The sequence below is a fragment of the Centrocercus urophasianus genome, unplaced genomic scaffold, assembly GCF_019232065.1.
Source record: "Centrocercus urophasianus isolate 14NV4802_14NV808 unplaced genomic scaffold, USGS_Curo_1.0 seq_15, whole genome shotgun sequence".
Taxonomy (NCBI): domain Eukaryota; kingdom Metazoa; phylum Chordata; class Aves; order Galliformes; family Phasianidae; genus Centrocercus; species Centrocercus urophasianus.
This window is the reverse complement of record NW_024884697.1, coordinates 17,110,140-17,134,783: the sequence shown is the minus strand read 5'-3', so window position 1 is coordinate 17,134,783 and position 24,644 is coordinate 17,110,140. Positions and strand designations below refer to the sequence as shown.

General features: G+C 36.3%; 1 protein-coding gene across 10 annotated transcripts in view; it reads left to right on the top strand.

Moving 5' to 3' along the window:
- Positions 1-24,644, top strand: part of BRD1 (bromodomain containing 1) — a 69,676-nt gene that overhangs the window by 32,531 nt on the left and 12,501 nt on the right. For 7 of the 10 annotated variants that reach the window (XM_042816061.1, XM_042816060.1, XM_042816059.1 and 4 more), the window contains 5 exons: positions 546-674; positions 1,442-1,754; positions 2,550-2,810; positions 6,019-6,507; positions 23,640-23,775. In XM_042816061.1, coding sequence (XP_042671995.1) covers positions 546-674; positions 1,442-1,754; positions 2,550-2,810; positions 6,019-6,507; positions 23,640-23,775 — 1,328 coding nt within the window. Of the gene's footprint in view, positions 1-545; positions 675-1,441; positions 1,755-2,549; positions 2,811-6,018; positions 6,508-16,776; positions 17,037-23,639; positions 23,776-24,644 lie in introns of those variants that run through there. The other 3 variants (XR_006168367.1, XM_042816065.1, XM_042816066.1) reach the window with 3 other exon arrangements.

The following is a 24,644-nucleotide window of genomic DNA, read 5'->3' as shown; positions in this document are numbered from 1 at the left end:
TCTTTTTTTGAAACTCACTTTGTGTGTTTATATTATTTGTATATTCACACCATTGATGTGTGATAAGAATTTCATTTTTCCATATCGAAAGTATTTCAGTGCTGACAACTGAAGGTTAATTTTAAACATGTTACTTTTAAATTTTTAATTTTTCTTTTGCTTGTCGTATACGAACCTATTCTTATTTAACAGTGTCTCAAATAAAGAATTTATGTTAAAAATATAAATAATGCTGCAAAACTCATTGTAGATACAATAAAAACTTGAGCTGGGAAGCTGAAGTTGAAACTGAGTCTGCAACAGAGGAGTAAGAATAATTTCTCATTAACTGAAAGCATACGTCGTACCAGTTCAAAGTGATAATGCTGAAAGTAATATTAAGATGTAGAAATACTAGTTTTGACAACTTATTTTCTTTTATATTTAAGCTGAAGCACTGTTTTTATATAGTGTTTCATATCTTATGTTTTACTGCTGCAAGACAACTTAGGTTAGAACAGTATTTTAATAAGTATGCAATTATTTATTTTTCATTACTCTCTTAGGTCAAAATTGAGCAGGTTGCTATGGAACTTCAGCTTACTCCATTCAGTGTCCTCCTTCGATCAGTCCTGGATCAGCTGCAGGAAAAGGATTCTGCTCGTATATTTGCTCAGCCAGTGAACCTTAAAGAGGTATGTTTTAAGCTTATTTTTTTTTAGTGTTTTCTTATGTTTAGCTATGACTTGGTGGCACCACAGTAGAAGAAGCAAATTGTTGCATCATGTAATTGGTAGCACTGTTACCTTCTAACCTCCATTCTGATGCCTTTTATAACTTGGTACTGTGAAAGTATATTCATATACCAAAGTAATTTCTGGTGAATACTTGTGCAGAATGAAGTGGCAGTATTCTATATTAATAGTACTTATTTCCTGCTATATGATTATTTGATGAAGCAAATTTGAACAGTGTCTTAAAAATTGAAATGTGGATGCTGTATTCTCACTTGGAGGTAAAACTCCTTTTCATTTACCTTGAAAAAAAAAAAATATATATATAGAATATGTTATATATAGTCTCTATATATGCATATGTTTGCATGTATATTTGTGTATGCACGTAACATTTATAAGTATATATATATGTTATACATTTATACATGTATAAATGCATTTATATACCTACATATATGGATATGCATACATGAATTCTAAAAATGAGTAGTTTCAGCATCTGTTAGTAGAACTGTGATTTGTTACATGGATACAAAGTCATGTAATATGTAATGTTGGTATGTAAATGTTTACTATCTCAAGATACACTGTTCTTAGGTATATTTTGCATTTAGTAATTTGAGCTGTTATTCTCTTAAAACATGCAAAACAGTTAATAGCTGATACTACTTTATCAAGAAAATTTTATTGTACTTTTACCCACTGTTTTAAATATTTATTCAAAGGTTCCAGACTATTTGGATCATATTAAACATCCTATGGATTTCTCCACCATGCGAAAACGGTTAGATGCTCAAGGCTATAAAAACCTCAGTGAATTTGAAGAAGACTTCAATCTTATCATAGATAACTGTATGAAGTACAATGCAAAAGACACAATATTCTATAGAGCTGCAGTGCGGTTAAGAGATCAAGGAGGTGTAGTTCTCAGGCAAGCTAGGAGAGATGCTGAAGGAATTGGTTATGATAATGAAACTGGAATGCACTTACCTGAACGGCCTAAACTTGAGTCACCACAGCCTTTCTCTTGGGAAGATGGTAAGAAGGTTTTTGGATTATTTTTAAAACCTGCATTTTTGGCTCCTCGCCTTCCATGCAGATGTTTGTAATTGTAGCTCTTCAGGTTATTCACCATAATTCTTTTTCTCCACTGCAAACAGTTCTTGAAAGATTAAGTTGATTCTCTTCAGCTAGATCTGCCATTGGAAAGCGTTGTCTTCCAGATTCTTACTTTGGCAGTGTTAAAGCCTAATTTGACAAGTTGCATGAAGAAGGTTTTTAAGTTGAGTGCCTTATTTTACATGTTATATATGGTCATAGGACATGGAAGATGACTACCAGCACACATAAATTTCAGTGCATTCTTAAATAACCTATTCAGTTCTAACAGTCAAGGACGCTTGTAAGGCTGGGAATTAAAATGACATCTTTAAAATGACTGGTTTTCTGAGGTTTTGAAAATGAAGGAGAATGATTGACATTCTTTTTACATTAGTGTAATCTTGGTCTGTTCCTTGACAAGAAAGAGATCACATCATAGGTTAGAAGAGGTTAATTGTCTTCTTTCTGACCTTGCTCTATTACTTATCTTTCTTGAGAAAAATACCACTCAAGAAGAACAGTAGCAATATTGTACAATAGAAACTTACGCCAGCGTAGGTTCTTCACTGAAGATAGTGAAGCTAACTAATACTGTAATCTAAGTAGCTTTTGATAGCATTTTTTAGTCAGCATGTGATTTTTTTTTTTTTTTGTTTACTTACTCATTTTTCCTGTTGGAATATTATCTGGAAACATAAAACACATTTTGAATTATACGTGTTTTGACTTAAGTTGATAGGTTACTGAATCCTGCAAACCGAGTGCATATGTCCCTGGAAGAACAGCTGAGGGAGTTGCTAGAAAAACTTGATCTTACCTGTGCAATGAAATCCAGTGGGTCAAGGAGCAAAAGAGCAAAGCTGTTAAAGAAGGAAATCAGCAGTATTCGCAACAAGTTAAGTCAGCAACACAACCAAGCTCCTCAAATAGAATCAGGTATTGGAAGTTTTGAAGAAGAAAGTGCAGCACTAGAACAAGATGGAGAAGAAGAAGGTAAGATTTTTAAACCTTTTTTTAATTAGTACTAGTAGTTCTTCAGTAAAGGTGCTCTAATCATGTGAATTAAACGGGATACTTGAATATTTTATTTCATTTTTAAATGGACAGATAACTACTTATGTACAATAAATTTTTAAGAATATGAGAATGATCCCTTTAATGAAAACCTCCTTTCACAATAGCAAGGCTTTTTAAAAATCTGGATATTAAGGAAGGTAAAATAGAAAAAATCTGATCGAAAAAGGAATTGAGAATGTCTGAGTAGAAAGCATCTTCATACTTTACAAATCCACTTAAATGCCAAAAAATGTATATTGGGGATCATGTGAGCCTAAGCCAATAGTGCTGAGAATGCTGGCTGTTGTACTGCATTTTCTAGCTTTTCTATCCTCTCCTCTGCGAAGACTCTGGGAGAGCGGAGTTTGGAGAGTAGATAGGTTTGTGTGTTTGTTTCCCTTTTAATAACAGTAGCTACCTATTGATAGGAGTCATCAAACTTCATGTTGTTGAATTAAGGCACCTAAATCTAACCAGCCCTTTCCCTTGTGCCTTTCTTCCTCCTCAAAACAGTGGTTTCAGAACTATACCAGCTCTTTGCTAGGCCCCACTGATTCCACTGAGAACAACTTGCTAGAAACACCTAACTATATATTACAATTCACTGTTGTATTTGATTCTTCTATTGTAACCTAAGTTGCAGAGTTAAAAGGATGCAATCAAATCCACTTTGCAAAATAAATTGAAGTTTTGAGTTTCTGTTTCTTGGTCAGCTCTTCTCTGAAAAGCTAACCTATTTTTATTTAGGAGCATTATAGATGTATTTCATTTTGAATAACAGCATTGAGTGGGGGGAGGAAAGAGCGAAAGGGAAAGTGCAAGTGTGTTTAGTAAAAAAAAAAAAAAAAAAGAATAGTCCGGTGCAGATTAATGCTGTCAGCATATTTGAGAGGCGAAGTGAATAAAAAGACTGTCCTTAACTGCCATTCAAACAGTAACATAGTGGTTGTTTCTTACTGTGGTTAAGAATGATTTTCAGATATATAATTCGCTTGAGATTTGAGTGACAGTAGTTAAAAAAATTTATAGCTGAATTGACATATGACTTATCCTGTTCTGAAGCTGTTAAAAATTCTTAAGATGTTCTATGGTGTTTTATTTATTTCAACCTCTTTCAAGCAATGTTGCCTCTGAACATAGTGATTTAGGAATTTAATGTACTTTGTCATATAAGTACACTATCTTGTAGCTTAACATTTTCATTACACAGCCCTTAACTTCTGCAGCTAATGTGCAAATACTAGTCCTAAAAGTGAGCAGTAACTGTTTCTGTATTCTATAATAGGTTAAAATATATATATATATATATAAAGGCATGATCCAGAGTTGATTGACATTGCTTTTACAGTTACAGTGAAGAGTAGTTAGCTATCAGTTCAAGCTGCAGTTTTGAAGTGGAAGTTACGTAGAGGAAAGAGAACAAATTGCTAAAAAAAAAGGGACCAGATTAGATTGGAATCCTCTGCCCAGGGTCTTTATGAGAGCTGACTTTAGAAGTGCTGTGAATTATCTGTAATTTTACAATTCTGTTTTAAGTCTCTGATTATGTGAGAAATCAGTAGCAGAATAATCCAGTGACATTTATTTTTTCATGTCTGAATAGTCTTTTTTTCTTCAGTGCGTAGATCTTTCTAAGAATCTTCTCTTAACTATAATTGAGAGAAAATTACAATTTGTTCAAAAATGACAGTGACATTGGATATTCTAAACCATGGGCTTTTTCAAATTGGCACTTTAAGTAACACAATTGAACGCTAAATTTTATTCTGAACGTTTTTTACCAGTTGTAATACTTGTATGCTTTCAAAGGATGAGAGTGTAGTCACACTATTTGTTAAACACTGTATTTTTAATATGAATTGTGCTACTGTACAGATATACCTTAAATGATGTGGCACTTCTACCCCTAGAAGTCATTAATTTCAAAGTAACCATTGCTAAACCAAAGCACAGAAGAGTAGTATTTAAGCCTCTACACGTAGAGGATTTAAATCCATGTTGTTACATCTTGCTGTGTCACCTTTCATCCGGTGACACAAAATTAATTAAACTTTAAAATTTCATTTGATAGTGTAAACATTACATTGGCATCGTACCGTTGTTCTTACAGAATAAGCACCATCTTTTGTCTCATTTCAGTTCTTAAAAGATCATTGTGGGAAGTGTAAAGATTTTGAGGTCTCTGTTTCAGCAGGTTGGGTAGTCCTCTTGCTTTTATTTAGGAGTGCTACAACAGTAGAATGCTTCTTTCCCATCATTTGAGATGAGAAATTGAATCTGGTTCTATATGCTCACGTTTGTGTCTCCCTATTGTCTTCTCTCAGTTTGAAATTATTTAAATAAACTGGGAGAGGATAATGGGGAAAAAAGGGGGAGGGGTGAAAGAAAATTAGTAGGTGATGTCTTTTCTGTTTTCTGTCAGGTCTACGCTGTCACATCTGTATTTGCCAGCTAGTGCCTAGTAAAGCTGCAAGACTTTAGGAGTGAAGTGTTTTCTTTGTTTGAGGGGCTTTTTTTTTTTTTTTTTTTTGGGAGAGAGAGAGGGGGGGAGAGAGAGATTTTTTTGGGGCTTTTTTTTTTTTTTTTTGTGAATTAAACTATTAGTGAAAACTGTAAAGCAGCTTTGCAGAAATTGCCTTTCGTGAATTTTGTATTGCACTTGAATTCACTCTGGTAGATCAGGTTACAGATACAATTTTTAAACGATTAGCTGATTAAAATTTGTCATAGGCAGGTAAGGTGTATATAAAAAAAATTGTATAATGTATTTTATCAAATATTTTACTTGAATGGCAGTGTAAGTGCATTTTAACATAATCATCCACCACCCCAACTTTCTATTTAAAAAAAAAAAAAAGTTTTCTTAGTTAATGAAACTAACATAACTGCATGAGAAGAAGTACCAAGCGTAAATTGTTAACACCAACTATAAATACCTACTTTTCTATCCGTGTTACATGCCCAGTATAAAAGTAGGAACTACTAACTAGGACAGATTGTTGTTAGTCAAGAATTGTTTTTAAAATGTTATGCTTTGTTTCCAAACAACAATTTATTTGGTGGGCTGCACATTTATAGTGAGTTTTATAATAGACTTTCTAACTACAAGTTTTCAAAAATCACACTCTATTTATAATTTTTTCAGGAGATAAATCTCCCCCTAAACTTGAACCATCAGATGCATTACCTCTTCCTTCAAACTTGGAGACTAATTCAGAACCACCAACCCTCAAACCAGTAGAACTCAATCCAGAGCAGAGTAAGCTTTACAAAAGAGTAAAATTTGATAATGAATTATATAGCACTTGCATTCAGAAAGAAATAAATGGACACACTCCAGAACACTTACTTGACAGTAATCTCAATGAGTCGACTGTTTCTGCTGTAGCTGAGTCATCAACTGATGTAAACAGACGTACATCCATTCTCTTCTGCAAATCGAAAAGTATAAGCCCCCAAAAGTCTGCAAAGAACACTGAAACCCAGCCAACTTCTCCACAGCTAGGGACCAAAACCTTTTTGTCTGTAGTCCTTCCAAGGTTGGAGACACTTCTGCACCCAAGGAAAAGATCAAGGAGTGCATGTGGAGATTCTGAGGTTGATGATGAGTCCCCTGTAAAGCGCTTGGATACAGGTAAATGTTACAAAACTTATTTGAATGGATGCATCTCAAAAGTTAACATACCTGTAATTGTTAATGTTCCGATTCTAGCACAAGTATTTCCCTTGTAGTTGAGTAATCAGATGTAGCTATAGTTCAGAAAATTACTCAATCATTTTTATGTTAGCATTTGGACTTAGTTAACCAAGTTTTCCTGTTTCACAGTTTTCATTTTGGCAATGGAATCTTTTAAGTTTACATGTCTGTGTGGGTGATGTTTTCATTTTTATTTACTTTTATTCTGATTTCCTTTTGTTGCATCCAGTGGGAAATATGAATCAGCTGTTGTTATTGTTTGTTTCTGTTTTTATTTTTTAGATATCCCTCTTAAAAGGATATTTCATGTGATGTCAAAACTAGGGTTTTTACAAGGAACATGGAAGATGTGTGTTCCATATATGACTTCATTTTGCTATAATATTACTCTGAGCACATTTTCACAGTGGGAAACTGATGATAGTGTATGAGGTGCTTTGTACAACCATGTATTTTATGGAAGTGTTAAAATCCCAAATGATAATGATTTTTTTCTGTGCTTCCCTTCTGAAGTCTATGAACTTCAAATAGATAAAGAATAAATGCAACATTGTACTCCTAGCAAGACTTACCTAAACAACCTTTGTATAACAAAGCTATTTTGGTTGTGCAGTGCAATTAATTGTGACTCAAGACAACCTATAGTCTGTATGTTGTAGGTACTTGAATAAGCCCTATTTGAGGAGGAACAGCAACATAAGGAAATTACATAGATGTATTTCCTTAATGCTATATGTGGCACTTCCTATGGCTTTTATACTGCCTTCTGAAATAAGTACTCTGTTCTATTGTTAGGTTGAAAAGGCCATATGTAGATAGGAGAAGAGCATGCAATTTTTCTGACTTTGAATGAAAGACGTAGGAATGTACTAAAAACTTCTGTTAAGAAGATATAAGTTTTTGTTGTTAATGATCAAATAAGAAGGGAAAATATTCAAATGCTAGGAAAATAGAATGTGAAAATAATAAGATGTGGTACAGTGGTGTTTTCAGCTTAGATTTTTGTTTATTTCCCCTCACTGAAAAACCTTCGTTTGCATTCCTTTCTTTGAAAGCTTGGGAAGAGCCCACAGATCTGATCCAAACTTCAGTTCTGAAGAAGGAATTGCGTGTAGCCTGTGCAATAAGAGAAGTGCATAAAACAATGTTAATGATGCAAAAAGCTTTGATTTCCAAATATTCAAATTTACCAATCTTTGATCTGAGACACTAACATTATATATCTTTCTACAGATTGTATTTTATCGTATGCACAATGAATCATTTTATGTTAGATCATGCAAGGATCTAGTCCTAAGCTTGAAACTTTTATGTTAAGCATTTTTAAATGAGTTTTTTAAGGAAGACTGACTTCATTCTTTAAATAAGTAAATCAAGCTGCTTGACTACGTTTAAAATCTATCATGTTCCTTTTCTCTCTGTGGAGTACATGTATGTAGGACAAATATGCTTTTAATTATGTTTAAAAATATATATATCCAAAGTTGTTAGGGTTGATTTTTTTTTTTTTTTTTTTTTTTTTTAATCTCCTTCTAATTTTAGTACACTTTCCATTTCAGAATTTTCAGGCTGTTTTTTCATTTGGTTGTCTGCTTTTTCAGTTTTTTTGATTTGTTTTTTTTTAAATATAATATATAGATCAATGATAGGAATAAAATCCAAAAAGGTGGTTTTTTTTTTGTTTTCCTGTTTAAAAAAATATCTGTAGAATCTTCCTGAAAGTAATGCAAATATGCATGGAAGTTATTTTCACCTGAAAGTATTATAGTTTTCTTTAAAAGTACATGTTTTCTTTGAAGTTTGCATTGTTTCTTCCAATGTGCCAACTTGTTAAATCTCGTTCATGTGCTTCTTTTTTCATTTGCAACCAAAATTTTTGCTTTTACATCATAGATTTTTCTCCTTATATTATTTTCAAACATGCCTTCAAGGTAATTTGAGCAATCTGCAATTGACAGTTATTTTGAGCTACCATTCAGCAAGAAATCAGCTAAGTCTTATTTGCTTTTTAAGATATCGTATTAGTTAATTATTCTACTTTTGCATATGCAAGCTGTTGTAGATTCATGCAGATGTCTGTGTTCTGGTAAGATTCAAAAGAAATAAGATGATGTATACAGTAATACAGTCTCTTTTTTTCACTGAATTCTAATTTAGTACTACTGTGAAGAATGTTCTTTGAAAGAATTCAGCAGACATGACTCTTTTCCTTTCAAAGACATGGCATAACAGATAAGGCTTACTTCAGGCTCCTTATGCACATTCTTGGAGTTGGTTCCTTCATGAGCAATCACTGTAACTTCAGTTATTATCGCACTGCGCGGTTTACTGGTATGAATGTTAAATATCCATAAGAACTGAATATACAAAGCTTGGGAACACTCATCTCTAGAAAGAATAACTGACCAAGAGCTGCACCCAGACTGCTGGGTGCATATCAGATTTCTTTCCTCTTTCCTTCCTTTCTGATATGGTGGATTGTTTTGCTCTCCTCCCTATTTCCTGCACATTATTTGGGGATGACTTGTTTTGTCACTCTCCTTTTATTCAGGAGGCCTCCTTTTATGTCACTCTTAAGTTTTCTTGCATGAGGTTCAGAACGAGTCTCCAAAGCTTGCCTAGTTAGGTGAAACCATGCCTACTTTGTCTGATGCTGCCATACTCTCATAAAGTGCCATTTACTGTTCTCTCCAGTAGTACAGTTGAGGCTGGTCTACTTGCCGGTTAATTTAAAGAAAGAAAAAATATGGATCAGTTTCTACTCTAGCTTTATTTCTAGCATTTGACAGAAATAACTGCTTATTGCACAGCATTACTTAATACTTCTAGAAAGACCAAAAGCTGTCTTTAATATTCTGGCCCTCTTTTTTTTATATGAATCATTTTTTAAAAAAAGATTGAACAGTAGTTTTCTTCTAGGGCATTATCCCACGGATGTGTAATGCATCTTTCTTCATAGCTGCCATGTGGAGATTGAAAATTACGTAACAAGGAAATGTGTTTTTAAATGTTTGATACATGCTTGAGGCATCTTATTGCTTTGTATAGTATCTAACAATGTCAAAAAGAAGAGAAGTTTTACTTAAGAAATTTTGGTCACACTGGAGATCACTGTAATTCTTGAAGTTCAGACATGTCAAATCTTAACTGCAAGGTAAATGATCTTCATGAAGTACTTATATCACACGTGCCGTATGTTTTGTTGTAAAGCTGAATCCTTTTCATCAAGTTGGGTTAGCATCTGAAAATTGATTGGAGAATCAAGCTCATCAATGAATAGCTTTATTAACAATTAATAGCTTTATTATTTGAAAGTTTGCTTTTATCAGTTATCAATTAATGAATGTAATTCTGATAAACTGAAAAAAGTAACTGTTTCATGATAACTTTTAATTAAAAAATGGTAAATCAAGCTCAGATTAAATTTTCAAGTTGGTCTTGATTTTATTGGTCACCTTTCATAAATGTAGGGTAGTAATTTATACTTACTGTGTTCACCCTCTTTTTTTTTTTTTACGCAGAAACAGACTATGCAAAATTTACTATTGTAAAGCCATCACTTGAACTTATCATAGGTTTAAGGTTGCAAATAATGACTATTATAGTGCAGTACAGTGGTTTTCTGGTATTTCTTAACTAGACAACAGTAATACGGTATTTTAGTGTAAGTTCAGTTACTCAGTATTCTTCACACTTGGCATTACGCAGATTTTCTCAGGACGCGGCAACAAACACAAGCATGAATTCAAGTATGAATGCGGCAAAAAGCGCAGATTTGAAGTTGGATGGGGAAAATGTCATTTTGCAGTATGTACTCTGCACGTAGTTGTCAGTATACAGCAAACACGATTATGCCTATTAAATCTACTAGCAAGTGTTGACCTTCGTTTCTGCCTGGTTGTTAAAAAATGCTCTTTGGCAGATAAGAATTGTCTTGAAGTAACCTGTATTTGAATTCCACTTGTACTTGATACATTTTTTTTTATTGTAGTGATGAGCATTTTTACTCAACTTTTTTTTAACGTAGTAAGGACAGGTTATGTTTGGAGTAAATCAGAGCACAGGTTATTTCTAGGATTCTTCAAGATATTTCTGTTATATCTTTGACTCTGGAACACAAGTCAACTGGGTTACGAGTTAGACTTCTGTGTAGAAGTCAGTCACCATTCCGTAAATGGGAGAAAATAATAAAACTAATGCATATCTAAGAACTTAACTGAAACTTTAAACAACGTTCTAAGCCAGAGATGGCTTGGTGGGAATCAGATAACAGAACTATTGAAGTCTAGTTAACCTACACACTGTCATTCTTGTCTTGAAGAGTAAAAGTCAGTAACTGGTCTAGATGTCAGTAGTTTTAATCCTCTTATGCATTGAATTATGCCTACTTTTTTTTCTTTAAATGCATACAGATTGCTTCCTGTAAAATCTGAAATTTAGATATTTAAGCATTTAGTGATGTCCAAAATCTTCAACTGCCTGCTGAAAGTATAAGACTTTTTAAGGTGTATGTTCGAAGAAAGCATCGAGGACTGTGTAAGCTTGTAAGGAATTCTCCGCTTTCCTGTTAAGTTTGCCAGTGTACAAACTACGGGAGCTCAACTGCTTAGTTGTCAGGATAGAACTATGCACAGCAGCATGTAAGTAGCAAGCAGGCTGAGAAAGCTAAGTTGGACTAAAATACTACCTAAATTATTGGGGAAAATGTCTGTTTCTTGGAGGGGGACCTGGGGAGGGTGAAGAGCGTTTGTGTCTTAACGTGAATTACGTCCACGAAAGTGGAGTGAGTTAAAGTGTGCAGTTAAGAAGATTTTCTTGGATTTTAGTCTCATCAGTCTCCTTGAAAGCACTATCTTTTGGGTTATTTTAAAGATACTAATTATTAACACCCGATTTACAATTGTTTTCTAAGATTAGTATAACTGAATTTTCTGTAATAATAGTAAAAAATATATATATTCTAAATGCCCTTCTGTTTTTTCTTGATGCTGTTGAAATTATGGGAGAGTTTTTCTGTGTTTCAAGTTTTTTGGACTGCTTAGCTCATTTCTTCTCCCAGGCTTTGCCTTTTAAAAGATAAAATGTCATAGCCCACTATGTGCTTCATCTGTGGTGTATAACACTAATTCATTTTTTTTCTGTGTGGTGCAAACAATGGGATAAGAACTGTGAGATCTGTTGAATATATTTAAAAAATAGTAAAATTAAAAAAGTGGAGATCCATTTAATGCTAATAAATTAAGCATAACACTTGCCTTGGTGGTGGTGCTCTGTGTAAATGACCTTTCTTAAAATTCAGACTTTGATATTATGAAGTTTTTTGTACTGGAGTTCATCTAATTAGCATCTCACAGATGAGCCTTATCTTTGACCCTTTTCGGATGTACTTGCCTGGAGGTCTGGATGAAATGAACAATCGTAAGAATGGAGTGCCTCCAACACTAACTTCAGACAGTGAACATGTAAGGGAAAAATACATGTGTCTTAAGGCTTGTTCTAGTATGATTGGAGAGAAGGTTCCCGTAATATGACATAAAATGACTGCAATATGAAAATCTCGCTCCCTGTCCTCTCTTCCCCCACACACACCTGCGTTGTTTTTTGCTTCCTTCACATCCTTTGGGGATGACAAAATTGTATGGTTATGTGCATAAAGAGATGCTCTCTCATAAAGAGAGATTATGGAATTCGGTATTATGTACTCTCTCACTGTATCATATATGGCCTCTGAGTCTGTCCCTTCCGAGATGTAATTGTTATGTCTAGTTTGGTCTTCAAATCAGTTGGTTGTATGTTACTGCTCTTTTTTTTGTTGTTGTTTTTTTTTTCCAGCACATTCGCTGAAATAGAAAACAAAACAAAACAAAAAAATACTGAACTCATAAATTATGAAACCTCCATCAGTGATACATTTCTAGCCTTTTCTGTTCTGATAGAGCAAACTTCAGAGTTCAGGAGCAACTTAGTGTTTTATCAGCCTTCAGTCATTCCCTTTATTACACAGTCTTTCTGTGCCCATATGTTTTTCTAAACTAACAGTCCTCTACAATGACTTGGATGACACCCTGCCACTGTGGAGTGCTGACTTAAATACTCTACAAAATAGAGGTACAAAGGGAAGATGACTGATTAGTTTCTGCTGTGGCAGTACTGTAAGCAGAGATAAGAATTGGAAGTAAAGGGAAACTTGTGTTTGAAGGCTCATTTCTGTGGAGAAAAAATTGTTTAGAAAATTGTTAGTGGCAGTTACATGATACCCTCTCAAAGAAGAACCTCTTCTCTGAGTTGTTAGGTGAATTCATCAAAAGCTCCTAAAAAGTTTGACTTCAGCCTTTCAAGTCAGACCTCAGACAAGATTTTTTTTTTCTCTTGGAAATGCCAAGTAAGAAGTAGGGATTTTTTGAGCCAAGTAGGAAGAAAATAGAAAGAAATTGAAGAAATGATATAGTACTTGATTTGTGAATTTATGTTTGTGTATACTTTTAAAATGGAAAAGAGTGTGTAAACATTTCTACAGGTACAGTGATTGGCAACTGGCACTGATGCTCCATGCTATGGGAAAATACGAAAATGAAAATTGCTTATATTTTTTTTTCTCTAATGCTCACAGTCCCCTCTGAAATCATAATGTTCATGAAATTATAATGGTATCTTCTAAGTAGCAGCAGTATCTCCAGCTGATTTAGCAAAAGACAGTTAAGTTAATACTGTAAATCTGAGGAAAATATGCAGAAGATATTCTGGGCTGATTATCTCCCTGTCTCCCCTACGTGTAGCAATTCTTCGGTTTATTCTTTGAAGTTTTTCTTGTGGCTAGATCTCAGTAGGAACTGTTGCTATAAATTACTTAATCTTTCAGGAAAAAGAAGTAAAAGCAGTGATTTCTCTGAAAAGGCACCTTCTACTGTAAATAATTGGTTGGTTTTTTTTTTCTGTTTGCTTTATTTTTGGTAGTTGCTGAAGACCACAGAATATGTACAGTATTAATCAGTGTTAGGTTACATGTCAGGCAGCATAAGGAGGTGGAAATAATAACTACTTTGTCTTTCAGAACTTGAGAAGCATGTCAGTACCAAGTAGTGTTTTGAGTTACATTTCTTTGGTAACTGGTTTTCAGCTTTTTATTTCACCAGGACCCCATTAGAGATGGTAAAATCCACAGATTTGTTGATCAAGGCACACAGTGTATGTGTTTCAACTATGAATGCTAATTTGAAGACTCACTGAACTCTGTTGACAAAAACAAGCCTAGTGAACTTCTTTGAAACTAAGGTTGACTGCTGAGAAAATAATATTGTGCCAGTGGAATGCAGTCAGTTGTGGTGGGTTGGTAGTCGTTTGTGCTGCTGCTCTCTCACTCTGCCTCCTCAAAAGAATAGAGAGAAAATATAATGAGAAAAAAAACTCATGTTACGTGCACGTAAATGACAAAGGAAAAAAAAAAAGAAACCAACAACAACATAGGCCATACACAGAAGAAAAAGAAAAAATAAATTACTCTCCTTCATATCAGCAGGCAGTATCGACCCACTTCTTGGGAAGCAGCGCCTTGGTAAATGAAGTGGTTGCTTTGGAAGACAAAGGCCTTTGTTGCAAATGTTCCTGCCACTTTTTTATTTCTCCTAGGTTTTATTGTTAAGCGTGACGTTATAGGGTATGGAGTATTCCTTTGGTCACTTGCAGTCATCTTGTTCCCTCTCCATATCTTGCCCATTCTTGCCTGCTTGCCCTGAGAGCCAGCTTTGTTGCCTTGCCGGCACCGCTCAGCGCTAGCCAAAACAGTTGAGCAATTTCGCCACTTTTCTAGCCACAGCTGCAGAGCACAGCAGTGTATGCACTGCTGCTGGGGAAGTTAACTGCATGCTAGCCAGACTCAGTACATCAGCGTACTGTACATAAAATCTGAGTTCCAGTCATTATCATGTATGTATGTGCAGTCCTGTAATTTTAAGAATACAGGTAGGTTTTTAATGTCAGCAGAACTGTTTGGAGGCAAAAATGTTTTGGGAAATTTTTAACTGATAACTCTCTTCCATGTTTCCCATGCAGTAATCAGACATAGTTTCTTAAGTGTGCATAGGGCAAACTGCGTTTTCTATTTACACTTCTGGAATGAAACAGAAATTAGTAATTTGCTTTTTAAACACCTGTAAGAGGCAAATAAATTGTAAATGGCATGCCTTTTTTTAATAAGCCACAATTGTTGGAAGTGCTTATATAAAAATAGCACTGAAGTTCACTTGTCTGTGTTTTTTTTCCTTTGGGTATCGTGACCAGTAATTGTGTTCCCTCAATTAAAGGGAAACATTAACCATCAAAGAATTAAAAAAAAAAAAAAAGGATGAGATCTCCACATAAAATCCTTAAGATGATAATTTAAGAAAAGTAAGTTCTTAGTCTGCATTTGTAGGTCCTGCTGGACAACCATGAAAGACTGCTGGGCACTGGTTTTTTTATGTAAGATCAGTTGACAGGTAATTCTCATGTTGTTTCACATTATATATTGAGAACAAAAATAATATTTTTAAACTTAAGCTTTTAACAGTGACCTTTCGGTTTTTCTTTCTTTTTTTGTTTTATTTATATCTGGATTTTAAGGCTGTGAACATAGAAATCTGATCTCAAGGCTTCATAAATAGTTTGCCAAGATAAATTGTCCTAAGTGTTAATGACTTTCTGTGGTCATTATATTTCTTGTGTCCTGGATGGCCTGTCATTTATCTGTTTATAAATACACGCTTAGGTCTTGTATTTTGCAGTCGTCTCTGTATATTTTGCATATTGTAAAGCATACCAACAAAAGCTGACTAAAGAATTCAAGTTTTAAATTTGAAATCTCAGTCTTAAATTCCTTAGGTTTGTGCTTGCACTTGCTGATACCGACTACTACTGCCACTCATCAGTCTTGTTCTGTGCCATCAAAAGAGCTGATACACTCTGATACTCGCTGGAAAAAGTAACATTTTTAAAAAGAGATTTCCACATGTGTACTCTAGCTCTTTTTTTTTTTTTTTTTTTTTTTTTTTTTTTTTCTGGAATGTTTAAAAAACTCTTCCACTAGTGTTGCTTCTCAGCTGTATTTTAAATTGTCTTAATCATCCTGCAATACAGTAATCCCAGTGTTGCAGTTAAAAGTGCAACAGACAATCCTTGTCTTGTGGAAGTTGCAATTATTAAATATTGGTTAGTTTTCCGTTCTGTTGTGCAGTTCTTATTCAGCTGTTCTAACAGATATGTAGCGACTTCTTACTCCCAGTTTTGAAACCAAAACAGTAGAGAGAGGATGAATTCTTAAGCGTTCTTTTGAAACCTATCAAACTGAGTCCTCTATGAGCTACTGAACTGTATTTATTATCTAAACCAACAGGGGTGATTTTTTTTTCTGTTTTGGATCTTGAAATCTGCTGTACATCACATAGGTGCCACATCGGACTCACATTCAGGATTTTTTTGCGTCTTGGAGTAGTTGGCCATATCCAAATTTTACATAACTTCAGTTTTAAAACCTTCATTTCCAAGGGGGGGCACTTCACCCCAAACTTTGGCATCTTCATGTTAAGAGGAGCTGATTCCCATTTTGTCTGCATTCTGTGAGGACTGTTTGAAGGGCTGTAAACTCTGTCATGCTCAGATATTTGTCTGAATATTCTGAAAAGAATTAATAGTTTCTAAAATTGTTACTGCACAGAGTTTACAGTAGGAAAAAGACATTCATAGCGTTAGTATGAAATTCACTTCTACAAACTTTCTGGATGTCTTCCTATTGCTACAATATTTGTCTTTTCAAGATCTCAGTTAAGAGTACAGTATCTTTTGATTATTTATTTATTGACTTAAAGTATCCCTTTATCCCCTGTCTCTGCATACCTACATACACTTAGAATAGGATCATCTTCTCCTAATTCTTGTTACGGCGATTTTTAGATCCATTTCAAAGCTGCTCTTGATGCATATCATACACTTGGAGATTGTATTGTATGCATTCACTGACTTTGATTCAGTCCTTTTTGTTGAAATAGAAAATAAGTGAAACCTTTAAATCTAGTTTCCTCCTTTGGAAACTAAAGCTGAGTATTAGAATATTAGAATAAATGGAACACTTACATCATTCTCACTGTCTCTGGACGCTGCTGTAAGGATGGCTTATTTATTTAAGAGGTCTGTTACCTTTCAGAGAGACTTAATTGCTTTTTCACTGTCTTCCAGGTTCTCATATTAACTAATATCATGCTGGGTACTTATCTCTTTGGATCCTAATTATTTTCTGTTATCCTCAACATGGAATGGAATTCAATTAAATGATCATTTTGGAACGCAGAAAGACTATTACATTTGAAGTAATTATTTTGGATCATGTTGGAGAAACCAGCCATCCTTAAAACAAAACAAAACAAAAAAACACTGTTGGAGGAAGTCTTTGACATATATGAAACTATGCTCTTCATTCAATATAATGCCCCATTTCCGTAAGTTATGAAGTTGTACATGTTGTAGTATATGTGACTCAAATTAGTCGCAGATTTTTACCAGTCCCAGTGTTCTTTTTCCCTGAACATGCTCAGTGAGAGCGAATTAGTTAAGAATATTCCATCTTCATCTTTTTCCCTGCCCAAAAACCCAGTCAAATCTTCCTTGGAGAGCTAAATTGTGCAGTAGAATGTTCTACTTATTTTGTGTGTTTATGCATCTTTTTCTTTGTATATGTATTTCACTGAAGACTGTTGCTCATTTTGGGTAAGTGTACAAGTCAGGATTTGATTAGTCCTGGCTTGGTAAAATCAAAATAGTGTTATGTAAGTGCATTTTTGAATGTTCCCACTTTTTGGGGGTGATTGAAATGTAACTGTTTTTGTCAGTTCTCAGCTCTTCAGCTGTGGTAATACAGCACACTAGCACACTGTCTCATTTTTTTTATATGTATAGCCTGATGCAAAGACAAGCATAATGAAGTTCTAATTGCTTTATAATAATTTTATACAAGTTCTACTTATTTAATTTGTTGCAGCAGAACTGCAAACTGCGATTGCAGTCTGAAATGCACAGTTGTGTATTCTGTGGTAGCATTTAGTATGTTTGTTCATCATGCTGCTCTTTGGATTATCTTGGGTTTTGTTCCTCTTCTCATTTTTCCAAATTTATACCACCTTTGTGAAGTTACCTTTTCCTGCTTCAATTAATATGGAAAGGTAAGATTCTGAGTTGATTGATGTAAGCAGTCTGTCTTAACTTCGCTTTAAGGACAACCTGCTAGTTGCCTAGCAAGCTCTACATCCACGCCCCCTACCTAGAAAAAGCCTTAGGGATGGAGAGAAGGAGTCAGGGTGTGTGAATAACGTGAGCTGTTCAGATGAGGAGAAATGGTAAGCCACCTATTGGCACAACTACACAGGCAGGAGTGTTATCTCACTGTGAAGCGAGTGATATTTCAGGGCAAACTCCGGGCCAAGTTAGTCTGCTCCCCATTTTGCTACAACATCAGTCAAGAAAAAAAAGAGGGCTGTCATCATAGGGGAACTCACTTTTGGAGGGAACCGAGGGCCCGATATGCCTCTCGGATCCATCCCACAGGGAGGTGTGTTACCTGCTTGGAGCCCAGGTGGGAGATGTTGCTAGGAGACATCACGCCCCTGGTTAAGCCCTCTGATTATTATCCATTACTAGTTTTCCACATTGGAAATGAAGAGGTAGGCAAAAGAAGTTTTCGGGCGATCAAAAGGGGCTTTTGAGCTCTGGGAAGACTTCTGAAGGGATCGGGAGCGCAAGTTGTGTTCCCTTCTGTCCTCTCAGTTGGTGGCTGGGATCCACACAAAAGGAGGAGCATGGACACGCTGAAGGAATGGCTTTATAAATGGTGTCACACTCAGGGCTTTGGCTACTGTGGCTTGGGATGCAGCCATAAAGAGAAAGGGGGAATGCTGATGGCGGATAGGAGCCGACTGGCTAGAAGGGCCACAGATATTCTTGGAAATAAGCCGGCTGGGCTGGTTAGCAGGGCTTTAAACTAGATATGTGGGAAGGGGGTGTACTGAGTGACAGAGAAGCGTGTGGGAACACTCTCACCTTGGGAGGTGGTAAGGAGCTAGGGAGAGCTCCTCCAGGAGGGCAACAGGTGCCTCTATATCAATGTGTGCAGCATGGGAAAGAAACAGGAGGAGCTAGAAACCGTGGCACAATTGGGAAAGTATGACCTAATTGCTATCATGGAAACATGGTGGGATGAATTCCATGATTGGAATACCCTGATTGAGGACTACAGGCTTTTCAGAAGAGATAGACAGGGTAGGAGGGGTGGCAGAATTGGCCTCTGTGTTAGGCAGTGAATAGATTGCGAAGAGCTGTGTCTGAGGAACAGCCATGATAAGGTCAAGAGCTCGTGGGTAAAAATCAAGGATCAGTCCAGTAAAGGGCATCTGGTGGCTGGGGTCTGTTACAGGCCACCTGATCAGGAGGAGGCTGTTGATGAGGCCTTCCTGCTTCAGCTGCAGGAGGTGATATGCCTGCAGGCTCTTGTCCTGATGGGGGATTTCAACCACTCAGATATCTGCTGGGATAGCGGCATGGCGGGTAGCAGACAATCCAGGAGATTTCTGGTGTCTGTCAAGTACAACTTTCTGGTCCAGGTAATAGATGGACCAACCTGAGATGAAGCGAAGCCTTACTGGACCTGATGCTCGCTAATGCAGAGGAGAGCATTAGCGATGTTAATATTGCAGGCAGCCTTGGCTGTAGTGACCATGTCTTGGAGTTTGTGATCTTAAATAATGTGGGCTTGACAAAAAGCAGAGCTAGGACCCTGTGCTTTGGAGAGCAAACTTCTGGTGCTCAAGGAGCTGCTGAGTGGGATCCCCTGTCCTCAAGGCATGGGTACAGAACAAAGCTGGCAGCTCTTTAAGGACACCCTTCTGAGCACAATGGCTCTCCATCCCCCAGGAGAAAAAGTCGAACAGGGAGGCAGGCAACCATCATGGCTGTGCAAGGACCTGTAGCTTAAAGTGAGAGAAAAGAGGGAAACGTACAGAAAGTGGAAGCAGGGTTGTGCAGCCTGGGAGGAATACAGTGTTGTTGTCCGTGTGTGTAGAGATAGGATTAGGAAAGCCAAGGTGCAGATGGAGCTGAACTTGGCAAAGGGTGTGAAAGATAACAAGGGGTTCTACAGTTACATAGGCAAGAGGAGACAGGCCAAGGAGAGTGTTCCCCCCATGATGAAAGGTAATGGGGAACTGGCTTCCTCAGACATAGAAAGAGCTGAGGTTCTCAATGTATGCTTTGCATCAGTCTTCATGTGTGATCAGGCTTCCTGTGTCTGCCAGGACCATGAGCCTCTAAGTGAGGGTGTGAGGAGAGGTTTCTGTCCCACTCTAATAGTGAAACAAGTCCGAGTCCTCCTCATGAAATTGAATAAGTCCATGGGGCCAGATGATATCCATCCTAGGGTTCTGAAGGAGTTGACTGATGTGGTTGCCAAGCCGCTCTCCATCATATTTGAAAAATCGTGGCTGTACAGTGAAGTCCCCAGTGTCTGGAAAAGGGGAAACGTTACTCCCATTTTCCAGAAAAGGAGAAAGGATGACCCGGGGAACTACAGGCTGGTGAGCTTCACCTCTGTGCCTGGGAAGATCATGGAGCAGATCCTCCTAGAAGCTATGTTAAGGCACATACAAGATAAAGAGGTGATTTGAGACAGCCAGCATGGCTTCACCAAGGACAGATCTTGCCTGACCAATCTGGTGGACTTCTGTGATGGAGTGATGGCTTCAGTGGATGGCAGAAGGGCGATGGATGTCATCTACCTGGACTACCTGCAAGGCCTTTGGCAAATTCCTGGTTACAGAATGCATAGAGAATGATCTGCTCTGACAGTAGCTTCTCCTGTTTTATTGTGTTGGCCCATTATGTCAGAGGTGGATGTTGGTGGTATGGCAGTAGAGGTTGAGCCATCCCCCACTATTCTGTTGCATTTTGTTGCCATGTAACAGATGGCAGTAGTCTGTCAAAATGGTATCTGACATGAATGGAAGTTCATATGAAGCAAAGGTGTGTTGTTGAATTCCTCCATACAAAAGAATGGCATCCACTGGCATTTATTGACATTTGCTGAACAACAGTGGAGACTGCTCAGCATATACGAGCGCAGTGAGATGGTGGTGGTGTGTTTCACTGGTGACAGCAACAGTGGGTGTAGATTTTTACCAGGCTCTTGTTTATTGCTGTCAAAAATGCATAGCTAGTGGTGGTAACTGTATTGAAGAAGAGTTTTGTAGTGTAGAATTTGTTCTGTCAGTGTTATTGTGCTCTTTGTATGTGTTGTAGTATTCGTGGCAATAAATAGGAGGCATTACTTTTGGAGTGACCTACATAGTATATTTGTTCATTTTTTGCACATTGGTTATATCATAAAGCAAAAAAAGGTTGCTGTCTGGATTTTTCTGTTATGTGGTCACTTGGGAACTGCTGCATCTGTGAGAAGATAGTAGTGTTTTGCTTAAAGTGTTGAAGTGTTCCATTCTGAAGAAATTGTAAGAAGCAGGCAATATTTTAAGAGCACATTGCATAGACTGAGCCTCATGGTCTGTGTAAGCTGATGTTAAAGGCTTGATATTGAGGAAAACTGTTCCTTCAGATGGCCTCATGTTCTTTGCTTTTCGTACTTCCCCATGCTAGAGAGAAATGTGTCTGGGGGGAAGGGGAGAAAGACAGTCAGAAAAACAGGCTTTTTTCTTTTTTTTTTTTCCTCCAGTGTTGCCAAGCATTCTGTAGATTAGAAGAACTTTGCTGTAGAATGGGTTTTCATATTCCTGATGCAGTCTGTTTAAACTGGACTGTGACTGCAGAGAGCTGTCTCTGTTGCTGTGGTTGCATGTTCCTGTTGCTTTCCTTGTTTCTCAACGTCAGCAGTCCTGAAATCACACGGTTGCTTTTCGCACTGTATGCCTGCTAACTAGTTAATCACAGTTAGATTTCTTGCTCTTGAGGAGGTGCAGATGAAAAGAAACTGTTGCAAGGAACCAAGGATGCTGAACTGTCCATGGAGGTAGCAGCATAATTGTAAACTTACTGAAGCAGTCAAAATGGGAAGCCACCTCTGACACTTTTTTGTCCTAGTTATGTACATGTATGGCACTGATGTAAGTTGTATTTAAAATACATGTAGTTAAACGCTTAAATACTCGTAGGATGTTGAATATATATTTCCTTTAACTTTCTTAGTCCATTGGGAACCTGAACCCTGCTCTGGCTCTGATAGCAATGTTTACTTGGTCTGTCATGTAGTTAAAATGTAATCTGTGATCTAACTTGTTTCTGCTGATAGCTGATGTACATTAACTAGATGCCTGCATGATAAGTATTGTGTGCCTGGCTTGTGGCAGGATGAAAACAAAGAGTGAGTTTCTGCAACTCATTTGAAAAATAGGCCTGATGTACTGGGGAATAGAAAAGCTATTTGTAGAGACCTGAGAGATTTATTTTTTTTTAACCGTCATAGAATAGTTGTTCAGTTTTTCATTTCGGACAGTGTATAAAGCATGCAATGATAGTTTTAGGGGGATGTTTAAGCTATCTCATAAAGCCTGCTCTGTTTTAACAGGTCTTTTAACATAGTCTAGGACTAAAGTCCTACTTTTTTTTTCTTCTTATGTAGGGAGTTAAGGCAAATATAGAAGTTCAGGAACACTCTTAAATATTCTGTAATGTAAACTAAATAGCAGTGAAAAACAGTGCTCATATTTAAATATTACAGACTACCGATTAAACTCTTAAATATTATTGTTAATCTAAAGCTGTGTCTGTGGGGGAGTGAGGTTACTAAATGGGAACACGTTGAAATAACTGTATAATATGAAGTAACTTGCTCAGATTATTAGTTGTCATCCTTCTTTGCAGAAGTCTTTGTAGTAGAAAAAACTGAAGCAAAACAAAAGGAATTTTGTGTTAATTTTCTTTTAGCTCAATGCCTTAGAGAGATGCATGTGAAAATGCATCAGTTAATTAACCATGAACAAAAATCATGATGACTTTTAAGACCAATAATAGGATGGCTGCGATAAGGGGCTCGTTCTTGCATTAAGAGAAGTATGCTGGCCATAAATATTAAGTGAAAGCTTTAAATATTGTCAAAAATTAAGTGTAGTCAGAATTGAGTTCGTGTTAAAACTCTGTTCTCTTTGAGATCTGCAGCTTGCAGTAGCTGTTTGCATATTAGTTCTGTTGTCTTCAGCCATTTTTTTTTCTGTTGATATTTTGGAGTTGATGTTGGATTCTATCATAAAAAAGAAAACAGAATTCTTATGAAAGCTACTTCAAACCTTTTCAGTGATCTGTTTAATCAAATAGCTTAACAAGCTCTAAGCGTTTTCTGAATTGGCAAGCCAGAAAAGGGTTAATGACAGCTCATCAAATCAAGAGTTCTCTGTTAAATTTTCATTAAAATTGTGAAGTAAAAGTGCAGTATCTAAACTTGTGTTGGGGAAAGATAGTAAAAATAAAATCATATGTATACTAGTAAGTTTCGATCTCAGAAAATGGACATTATGATGTCAGTTTCAATTTACTAAAAGACTTTCAGGAAGAACTAGATAACTTCAGGATAGAATCCCTACCACTCTTGATGTATTTGAAAATAATTTTCAGTAGTTCTTGATTGCTGTTGGTAACTTTATTGAAATGAGTCTTTGTTGACATGGTAAATCTGACTGATGTGTAATATTTCTTTCTCCTTGGCTTTTCTACCCAGCTTCTGCAGGCTGACTGTTGTAGTAAACTACATGTTGGAAACATTGCAGAGACTAATTTGATATTCCATTTGACATTTTCCATATTGTGATCTTCACCATTTTTCAGTTACCTAAATTTCCATCCTAACTTTTAAAACTAGATAACAAGATCCTACTATTTGTAATACTTTCGTCTTTTGAGTATTTTGTTTTATTTTGTTCTTTCTTTTTCATCACATTAAAATGCGTAACAGTTAATTAAGAACAGTAATGACACAATGCTTGTGTATATAAAATTGTTCATGAAAACAGTGTGCTTTCCAGCTTGATGCAGTTTATTTTTGTGTTGTTCTGTAGGTCTTTCGAATGGTTTTGGAGACAGCAGTAAAGAGAGAGCGTTAGATGATTCTGCAGGGAGAAAAGTTGAACCTCGTCGCCGCTGTGCATCAGAATCTAGTATTTCATCTAGTAACAGTCTTTTGTGTAACACCAGGTAAAACTAAATCTCAACTATAAATTTGAGGTTGAATTTGTCAATTTTTTTTTTTTTTTTTTTTTTTGATGCTTCTGATACACCTTGAAGAATTGTATACATTTTACAAAAAAAAAAAAAAAGTTTCAGTTTTCTCAGTTCTGTGTCAAACCTGATGTGCTTTCTAGGATTACTGGTATTCCATTATTCTATTTGGGTTATTGCAGATCTGAGAACATGTTATTAACTGTGCTTGTCTTGTTTTTCTGCTCAGTATAAATACTTACAGATAGATGCATACACAAATTTATGTGGATAGAATTTTGTTTTAATTACCTTCACAGTCTTGAACTCAAAAATGCAAATATTTCATTTGTAGGCATGATGAGAAGGAGCAATCTACAGCTGAGTCTTGTGCTCAGGGAAGGCAAATTCAGCAGTTGTGAAACTGTAGACTATTGATCTGTGACTCAGGTCACTGGTTAGTTTCTGCAGTGATTATAATACCTATATACCAAGCATTCGTTGTCTCTTTGTGCAGTCTTTTGCAAAATAGAAGGCTGTCAGGATGGTCACCACTGTCACCAGTGATGTGTACTTCTCCATCACTTACAGTGCACCATCTTCCAAAAACGCACGAATATAACACCTCCTATTTCAACAAAGTCACCATTATTAGCTATGCATTTTTACCAGTGATGAGTCTGCATGCCACTCATAAAAACCTGCACCAGCAGAGGTGTCCCACTGTCACCACTGCTGAAATGTGCCATCTGCCGCCCCACTGAGCTCACATCCACTGTTTGGTTTCCATAAATATTAAGAAAGCATCTGTTTTTTTTTTCCCACATGGAAGAATTTGATGACAACTTCGTATACACTCCCATGTC